This window comes from Rhea pennata, chromosome 5, assembly GCF_028389875.1.
Source record: "Rhea pennata isolate bPtePen1 chromosome 5, bPtePen1.pri, whole genome shotgun sequence".
Classification (NCBI taxonomy): domain Eukaryota; kingdom Metazoa; phylum Chordata; class Aves; order Rheiformes; family Rheidae; genus Rhea; species Rhea pennata.
The window spans coordinates 63,250,608-63,260,766 of NC_084667.1; the positions used below are offsets into that span (position 1 = coordinate 63,250,608).

General features: G+C 51.8%; 1 protein-coding gene across 2 annotated transcripts in view; it reads right to left on the bottom strand.

The window, feature by feature from the left end:
* Positions 1-844, bottom strand: part of HIF1A (hypoxia inducible factor 1 subunit alpha) — a 29,307-nt gene extending 28,463 nt beyond the window's left edge. For both annotated transcript variants that reach the window (XR_009958565.1, XM_062577283.1), the window contains exon 1: positions 687-844. Coding sequence is in view for 1 of the 2 variants with exons in the window: in XM_062577283.1 (XP_062433267.1) it covers positions 687-721 (35 nt within the window). In the remaining variant the exon portion in view is untranslated. The remainder of the gene's footprint in view (positions 1-686) is intronic.
* Positions 845-10,159: the final 9,315 nt, after the last annotated feature.

The following is a 10,159-nucleotide window of genomic DNA, read 5'->3' on the forward strand; positions in this document are numbered from 1 at the left end:
ATTTAAAAACACGGTCAGGGGTCTCACAGCACTTGATTCAAATACATAAATCTTCCTTTTTGCTTATCTGGCCTTAATCAACATCTCCCCCTTTTTTTCAATTCTTAGGCAGACACATTTTATTCGCCCTCCTGCAGATACCGAGGCAGAGCAGAGTAAGGAAGAGTTATTTCGGAGGCGTTCACCGCCGAGGGGCCGCAGGCTCCGCCGCCGCCACGCACGGACCGAGAGGCGCCCCCGGCCGCGGCGCCGCACACAGCACACGCGCAACGGCAGCGCGGCCGCGTTCAGCCGCCGGCGCAAAGCTGCGGCCCGGCCGGCGAGCCGCGGGGAAGGTGCCGCGGCGAAGCCCCCGCCGTGCCCGCTCCGCGCACACACACAGACGCGCACCCACCGCCCGGCCCCGGCCCCGGCCCCGGCCCGCGCCTCTCCCCCCGCCGACAAAATGGCGACGTGGACAGCGCGGAGGAGGCGGCGGAATGAAAGAGCGGAGCGCTCCGCGCGGCGACGCGCCGCACAGCCGGCAGCGCGGCGGCAAACGGCGCTCGGGGCCGCCGGCGGCGGCGAGGCGGCGGCGGCGGCGCCCGGGGCCGAGGAGGGGGACGGCGTCGCCCCCCGGAGGGGCGGGCGGGCAGCGGCCCGCCGCGCGGCGGCGAGGCCGGGCGGCCCCGCGGCGTTACCGGCACCTTTTCTTGTCGCTGACGCCGCCGGGGCTCTCCATGGCGGCGGCCGGGCCTCTCCTCCGGCGCGCTCGCCCTCGCGGTGCGGTGCGGTGCGGTGCGGGCGGCTCCAATGGCCGCCGAGCGGCGCGGAGATGGCGGCGCAGCCGGGAAGGGGCCGGGTCTGGGGCCGCGCGGGCTCTCACAGCATCGGGGCGGGGAGGGAGGGAGGCGCGGCCGGCGCAGGGCGCAGCGGCGGGCGGCGCGGCGCTCGCCCAGGCTGCCTGTGCGCGGCGGCGGGGGCCGGGGGCCGGGGGCCGGGGGCGGGCCGGGCCCGGCGCCGCGCCAGTGAGGAGCCGCGGCGGAGCCCGGCCCCCTCGGCCGGCGGGGTCAGCTGAGCGAACAGCTGGCGGGCCCGCCGCGTCCCGCCGCGCCGCCCGCGCTTCACCCGCGGCGGCTGCCGGCCCCGGAGCCGCCGAGCGCGCCCGGCGGTGCTCGCCGCAACGCGCACGAAGGCCCCGAGGAGCCGCGGAGGAACGCGGCTCCCGCGAGCTTCGCGGCGTGAAAATTAAATAAACAACCAAGCGCAAAGCAGCCCTCGCGGCTGGGGGGCCCCGCGCGCTCCCCGGCCGAGCGAGGCCTGGTCCTAGCGGAGGGCCCGGCGCGAGGCCGCCCGGCTGGCGATGGGCGCGGGGCCGCGTCCTGCCGCCCGCTGCTGCCGACGTTAGTGCGGGATAAATCACGTTTCAACCGGGATGCAGTCTGCAGGCCGCCACACCGGTATCGCTGCTTTACTGTGCTTATACACTACAGCGTGTTGCGAAGACATCGCGGAAACGTCGCGTTTGGCGCGTTTCTGCGATGTTGCCCATTCACCTGGTTCGTGTCGCGTCTCAAAATCCTGTACACCTACGTCTGAAGCTGAGAAAGCACACGCTGCTTCAGCAGGCACCAGAAAGGATGCGGGGTTTTATGTTCTGTTTTTTCTTTAAAACAAGAGCTTGTAAGCAAACTGAGACAAACAGAGGCTGCAGCCCGAGCACACGCCACAGCTCTGCTGTCAGAGAGAGTAACATCGGAAAGGCTTCACGGAGGAGCCTTGTATGAACATGGCGATACACACATGCACGAGTAACCTCCGGGACACACTGAGGCCGTGCGCCACCGAGCCGCAGCTGCGGAGGGAGGAAATTTATGGCCAGAGTCCACGCATTTAAAATTAAAGGCTCCACAGCAACATTAGCTACGTTGCCTTAGTCATATACATTTCAAGTCCTGTGAAGTAGGTAAAGGTGCAATTCAAAGTGGAGGGACTCTAGAGCTTAGAGATTACTCCATGTCTTGTAGGCTTCCTCCAACAAGAAGTCAAGCGATCGTAAAGAGCTGAACCATACGATGCTGTTCAGTTCGTAGCACAAAGGTAATGATACCTTTTCAAAATAAACTTGACAGGCGTATGTAACATCCCTGCACTGCTGTATGCATTTGTAATGTTGTAAGAAACACCTGGAGGGCAAAACGATGTCATTTCACTACTGGAGCTTGCTCACATTTCTGCAGTGGGGTCTGAACTTTCACATAACAAACGGGTGTTTTTGCATACAACTGTGAGGGTTTTTTTTTTTTTTAATAATTTCTTTTGAAGAAAAAGCAATGACCGTGACATTTAATAGAAATCACAAGGAGTTTCTATATGAAATGAGCTGCTGCTGCCTGCCGCAGTCTGATACACAGAAGAGACACGTGCTACAGACTCCTTTTATCCCTGTAAGGTTTCTCATGCAAATACTGACAAAGGCCAGCTTTGCTCGGCTTATGAGAAGTGACACCACGATAGCCCGCGGCAGGGTGGCTGTGCACTACTGATATTTCTGTTGTTCCGCTCAGAGGAGCCTCAAGAAGAGAAATAATCAGAGCAAGACTCAAACTGGAGTCTCTTCCATAGATACCAAGAAGCCTCGTGCAAGCGCTCGCTGGCGCGTCATCTTTCAAAACGAGGAGCAGCCGGTTCACGCGCAGGCACAAACCTGCTCGCGCGCAGCACCCTCGCGCTGTTTTAGCGCGGTCGCAGAGCCACCCTGACCGCCCCGGAGGAATTCGCCCCGGGGCAAACGGAGGGATCTCCTGGCAGGTGCCGAAATGTCGTGCCCAGCTGGGTGCCGCCTCGCCGGCGCCCCTGCCTCGGCGCCGCGGTTGGGGGCGTTTCGGCAGCGAAGTGCTGCTAACGGAGGCGCTTCCCGCGCCGCGGAGCGGGGCCGGCGCGGCCGGCGGGTTGCACGGGACAGCCCTCGTGGCATCCCAAAGCCGCGCGCGAGGACGGAGCGGTTCGCACCCGGGGGCGAAAGCCGCCGTTGCGCTTCCACCGCAGTCCCTCCGCGCGCCTCTTCTCCCTCCATCTTCGGCAGGGAGCCGAGCTCCACTCTCATTTTCAGTCCGGCAGCAGTCCCTCCTTTTATCAAAAATCAGCTTTGATGCCCATAAACAGCATCATCTTAAGATTCACTCGTACACCTCTATTAGCATTATTTACTGTGCAATACATTCCTCATTGAGTAGTCTCATACTAGGCTCTGATCATTTCAAATAATACCAGCATGAACGCTCTGGATGCGCTAGCAATCCCAGAGTAAAAAAGACATTATAGAAAAATCTCAGTGTGCGAATTACTAAACGCTGCTCCAGTTTTCATTGTTCAAAGATGTCAGGCTTCCCGGCATGAACTGGCTGCGGAGTTCATGAGTGAGTAAGCGGTGTGGTCTCCTTACCAGGCACATTTCTCTCATGCCAAACGTGGTTATCCCAACCCCGTAATAATGAACTCTACATCAAAACCCGGTGGTGTTTCGGGAGGATGCTAGTGGAAACTCATGCAGCAATTAGATATTTCGTAGTATAGCAGTTCTGGAGAAATATTAAGCAAAAGTTCTTCCTCTCGTGCTCCCCTTACTGGACTTTTGAGTCATCCCCCTAACGCACGCATTTTGGCTCCCACCTTGCCAGTGCCTGATAAGAGTATATAATGCCTTAGTCACTTTGCTTGACCTTTATTGGTGTGCTAAGGTCATACTCTAACTTACGTTAAGACAACTTCCTGAATAAAATAATGTTTGCATATGACTAACTGGGACAAATTCACTGCCAGCAAGACGATGAGTCAGCAAAAGGCCCAGCAAGGACGCCAGGAATCCAGCAGCAGCACGAATCCACGTGAAGATGCGAGACACGCTCCTGTCCGCCCCTTCACGTCTATCTGCCAATGTGTCAAACGTCGCCAGGACGGGCACGGTAGGTATGAACAGTCTCGGGATCTGATTGCAGCCCCATCAAAATTCAGTGGCAAAACTTCCATTGACTTCAGTGGGAATAAGACCAGGGCCTGCATTTTCTCAAGCACCCTCTCTGCTAAGAACACTTCAAGTGTCTGAGCGTGGACTGACCAGATAGAGGACTTCAGCAAGAAGTAAGGACTCCCTCCATTTAAGTCACTTGGCTTGGTAACTCTCAGCACATGGGATGCTTCTGTAACACCCCCCTGCAGCACTGGCTTCTCTGGGCTTTGGTTTGGTGGTACAACCCAATATGATCAGAGAATTAATATTTATTGATTCATTAAATAAGGACAGTTTTGTAGGGACAAGGAATAAACCAATCTTATGATATTTGGCCCCAAACTGCGCCCTACCCGCAGCACCCCTGCAGGAGCATTTACTTGAAAGAAAAGCACCCTAAGGTCCCTACGGCTGTGGCGACCCTTGGCTCTTCTACCAACTGTCAATAATCTAATGGTAGTTACTGTGATTTATTATTTTTAACAATGCAAGAACCTGAGATCCCTGATCATTGGCTCATTTCACAACTGAAAGGTTGTTTATTGTTATATCTATCATTCTGATTGAATTAAAACCAGAATGTTTGGTTTGAACCAAACCAGTGGTCACCAAAGCAGTGAAAGGCGAATGCTGCTGTTTCTCAAATGTGAAATACTGTCTGAAGTAGGAGGCTGTGATGAGAGACAATGTCTCTCTTGGGCAACTGTGACTTCCACTGGTCTTTTCTGACTTTAGAGCTTCTCCTCTCCTTCTTGGGCCAAAATCTTTTTTCTTCTTCTTTCCTCATTTGCACAATCAAAACAATTCTTTTAACTGTTAGCATTTCTTAAAGCCTGTTTGACAGTGCATTTAGACATTTGGAAAGACTCTAGTCACTTGGATTTCTGCACAGAGGAGTGTCCCAGTGCAGGTAACACACTCTGCAATATACTAAAAGCATTATGTGCAACTCAGCATAATTAGATTTGAGGAAAGGATTTTCCACCTAAAAAGGACTTCACCAGCTGAAAGCATGAGGCACATAGGCACTCAGTGGGCTACGCCTCGCAGGTTCGCCCATCAGCTTCATCCTGCCAACCCCTGCTGCTCCTGAGCAGATACTGCCAATGGCACGGGATTTTCCTGATGCAGACCAAAAGTAGGATAGAATTTATAAATTATCCTCAGAGAAGAAGACAGGTTTGTGGTTGAAGCCCTGAATGAAAGCTTGGGGGTCCTCAGCTGTTAATGCTAGCTGGCAGCAAGGCACAGTGATGGGACTTGGAAAGTGGAGCAAACACTGGGTAAAACACTCTCCTGGAGGGCAGAGATACTTGTTCAATCTCTGTCCAGCTCAGACCAGGGTTTGGTACCCAGCTGGGTGAAGCCTCCCTTCTTCTGTCCCCTTGCACCTCTTTCACTTTAGCCCGATAACTGCTATTTATAGAGCTTAGAGGTTTAACATTCTGCTCCAAATCAGAAAAAATGGAGTCAGATGGGCGGTTGTCCCAACCGGGGACTGCGAGAGCCACCTGGTCTGGGGGAGATTTTGCCCCCTGGGACACCCCAGGCTGCAACCCAGCAGCATCTGGAGGGAGCAGGGCGCCCGAACAGCGGGTTTGGTGCTCCACAGCTCGCTCCTGGGTATATCCCAACACACCAAGTACTGCTTTCACGGCCGTCTGCTTTGCTCCACAGCAGCACAAGCTCTTCCTTTTCCTCGTTTTTGCCTCGGCTCGGGCTCTCCCAGCGCAGACTTTCCCAGGCGGCCAGCGCGGGCTGCCGTCGCACAGACAGGCAGGGCACCGGCTGGTTTTTACCTGTGACCAGCCAAGGGTTTTTAACCCACATCCGCGGAGCCAGCGAGACACTCCCAATACGCCCATCAGCCCGGAACGCCTCACACCTACCCGGCTAGTTTTACTTTCTTCTTTGCCCAGCTTCCCTTTTGAAGGTAACATAAACACAAGTGAAACAACCGAGAGGACGTAAGGGGAACCAAACCGGCCCCGCGCCGGGGCACCCCGAACGGCGCTGCAGCGTTTGCATAAGTTATAACCCAGCGCAGGGGGCAAGCGCGTTTCTCAAAAGGAGAAGCGGTTTTTATTTCATGCAGCTATCTGACTCCTACAGCTAGTTTTGATCAACAAGGAAAGTTCTGAAAGAGGTTTCTTTCTTTTTTTTTCTTTTGATCCTTTTCTTCCCTCCTGCCAAGGCTTTTGTTAGTTTTACAGCCTAGACCGCAAGTTTCTCGCATGAACCAAAAACACCCCACTCTGAAACAAATGAACGGGAAGGGGCTCTACTTGCAATTAAAATGCAAAAGGGACCAAGCTACTTCACCTGAGCAAACATTGAGAACTGTTTCAAAGTCTGTTTGCTTCCTGTTTTGGCATTAAAATTCACTTTCCAGTGATACAGTGTGTTTCTACTCAACCAACTTCCCCAGCTTGGATCTAGCTAAAACACGACGGACTGGAGGTTCTGTTTGTTTGTTTGTTTTCCCACAACGCATCAGAAAATGCAGCGCAAGCTTTAATGGGCATGTCTGTTAGAACACGCCTTCTGGAGGACTGTAGGCATTTATGGGGGAATGAGGTAATTAATATATCACCTAAGCATGCAAAGACAAGTTGGAAGCGGCTGTCTTTCTTCTCTTGATATGGCAACACAACCATTCAAACAGTGACTTCTTAAATCCTTATTTTTTCCTCCCCTCTCTCTAGTCACAGACCACTCAAGTCGCTTGCAAGTTTTAAGCTGAAGCTTTAAGAGATCACTGTATTTTCTGGGCCGGTAATTTCTCTCTCACACACACTGGTCTCACGTTATTTATTTGAAGTAGCAACATGAAAATCATGGTGGTGATCCCTTTAAGGAAAAGCTGGCATTAAAGTGAACTCACGAGCTCCTGAATCCTAAACTCGGCCCCTAAAAAATGATATATATTTTTTTAAAATAGTCTTACTTAACTCCCTTCTCTGCCAGCCCCAGACAAACCAGTGCTTCTAACTCACGGCGTCGAGGCGCACGTTGCTGCCCTCGGCAGCACTATGCGCTTGGCCAGCTTGATGACAGCGGGGCCGAGACCCAGTAGGTTACAGTTGCTTTTATTTTCTTCCAGTTAATTAAATGATCAATTGAAATATTGGCTTCAAGCCACAGCTGTGCCAGCTGAACCAAGCTCCCCGGGTGGTGAGAGGACGTTCACTCACTCACAGCGGCGGGGCAGGTTTTGTCTTGATACCTAACAGCAAAAGACAGGAGCTGGACGCTGCTGCTGTTCACAGCAAAGGGAGCTCTCCGCCTGCCCGCGGAAAAATCCTGATGAAGGGAGGAAAGGCAGAGCCGTCACAGATGGGCTATGGTTTCACTTCTCTACCATAGACTCCCTGCACGACCACAGACTAAACACTCAGGTCCAGATCCGCTTGGATATTCAGGCATCTGAGATAAAAATCAGTTGGACTTAGGTACATAAATAGTCTGTGGATCTGGGCCTTGGAGAGCAGGATCAGGTTCCCCATTTGGTAATGGCAGTATAGGTACTTTCCAGTGCTGCTGCAGAACAGCAGCAACTCAGTTACGAAGGCAAAGTCCACGGGAGAGCCAAGGAAAGGCAGGTAGTGAACGTCCAGCAGACCATCCGACCACAAAGCAGAAGTCTGAGCACCCTGCCTGGCATCTTGTCCCCAGGGCTATCCACCGCCAGCTGGCAACAGCAGAGACCGAATTCCCTGTTGCTCACTTCCAGATCGCCTTTGGTTCAAACTCTTTGTACCAAGGACTTTAGCTGGAGACGCTATGAAGTGCAGGAAAGGTGAGGCATGGATACATGACATATGAGCCACCAGCACCGGGTGGCTGGCGCACTTTGGTAGGTGGGAAAATTAAAGAAAAACTAGTTAAAGTATCGAATGGGCTGGGAACATTCCTATATTGTTTATGAAGACTTCAGCAGTCCTGGCAAGTTATGGGAGGAGCTCATAGCACTGCAGAGAACAGCAAATCCCCGAGTCCTTATGTCAAAAGATAGCAACACAGGATGGAAGGAGTTTGCCAAGGAACTGAGTAAGCAAAATTCAGAACCATAATGACCAAGTTGGTGCATCAAAACTCTCTTTGCTATCTGAGATCAAAAGTAGTAATGAAACTTCTTATCAATAAGAGGCAACTGATGAGCGTGGGAAACAAAGATCTCATAGGAACTGGATCTAGATAAGAATGACCACAGACCTCATCATTTCAGAGCCAAATAAAAAATCGTTCATGCTGCCAGCTTTTGCTCAATACAGCTCCTTAGTCCATACATGTATTCATGCACCAGTAGGGCTGGGAGAGAGAGGCACATAAATCAAGTTTGGTTTTTTTCCTGTCGTCTTGAAAGGAAGAAAATACATTTGTTTGTGTTCATGGATGTGATTTTCGCTTTCAGGTACCCGGAAAGCACTCAATAAAAAGAAAAGGAATGCTTGCACTGCATCACTGAACTCAGATCTAGACACTTAACAGAACTAGAAGCAGAAAACAAGACCAGAACTAAGCTGGTAGACTAATGCATGCTTGTAGCTAAAACCCCAAAAGCCTAGATAGCAAAACAAGAGCCAAGTCTTCCAGTTCCTCATGAGCAAATTGAAAAATTGAAGAGCGAGGTCAGAAATCAATTAAGTTCCATCACTATTTTATGGCTTCTGCCATTATATATTAAAAAAAAAAAAAACTTAGGAACATACCAGTAGCATCTGTACCACTCATTTCCATTCCTAGAACTGCTAAGCAGAGTTGAGAGAAACAGCACTGCCAGCAAGCTTCTCCAGGTGAAAGCAAGCATAGGCCTGCACTTAGCAGCTCATGGATCACTGATAGGACAAGCAGGTGAGCATTAAACCATCTTCCCCCAAAGCAACAGCAGAAGAAAATCTAATTGGAAGAGCGCATGTGGTTTCTGGAGGAGGAATCTATTCGGATGTTATAACAGGAACAGTTTTGCAGGCTTTAAAATTAATCTAAACTTGAAAACAACAGTAACAAAACTCAACCCACTAGGTATCAATACGCACGGGAGAGATTATGGATATAAATTGGGCAAGGAAGTCTTAAACCAGAGTCTCAGTAGCTTTAAGTGGTCACTGTGTTTCTCTCCAGGATTTCCTGGGTGGGAATGCACACACTGGCTCTCGTGCGCGTGATGCAGAGCCGACCTGGTACCCTCAGGCTGATGGGTCCAGAGCACTAAACCCTCCCCCATCTTCCAGGCATGGCTTAGGTGGACAGAAAAATGCCTAGAAGCGGTGGAGTTGGGAGGGATGCAATGCCTCTGCGGTTCCTGAGGCTCCCCAACAGCCAGCCTCCTGGACCGAGATGTCCCTTAGGCTATACGTGTCCTTGCTTTCTCGCAGGAGGAGGGGCCAGGGGCGAGCAGATACGAGGTGCCCTCAGCTCTGCATCGGGCAGAGCGCTGAGAGCGGTGCTGCTCCAGCTGTGCAGCTTCTCCGGTGAAAACTGGAAATGCGGCCACAAAAATAAAACCTAACAGAAACCCTCCTCACCATCCCTCCAAAATACAAACAAGCAGGCTGAGCTCATCCAGAAGGTCAGCTTGTTTCCAGGCCATTGACTTCTTTGAGATCATGTATACTGTCAGTGAAATTCCCGGGGACAGAGCCCAAGTTTCCAAATTCACAGAGCTGAGCAGTAACCACTAGCCCTCCTGGAAGGGATTTTTACAGGTAAAAAGTCCCTCATATTTTATTTTCCCTTAATTAAAAAAAAGACAAGTAGTTTCCACAGTATAACTTCATCTTCCTTTCCTGGAAAGCAAACTCCTTAGGAAAAAAAAAAAAAAAAAAAGCTGAGAAAGAATTAAATGAGGTTAAGAGTTGAAAGCTACCACGGAGCCATGCTTCTTTTGGAAGACACAGGATCTCATGTCCAGCAGCCCTCATCTATCTGAAAAGACCTCAGAGCTTCTGCGAGCTCCCTGCTGCAGTGGACAATGAAGAAATAGCTCGTCGGAAGGATATGAGGAAGGGATAATTTCCTGGAGTTAGTTGCTGCACTTGACCAGAGAAAGTCAGTCTCATTGATTAGCATCTCTTCTCTTGGTCCTCCCTAATCTCCCCTGCCTGGGAGACTCCTCTCGGGTGCCTCACTGCTAAAAACAGCAATTACAGCCTAAACACTGCTGCAATC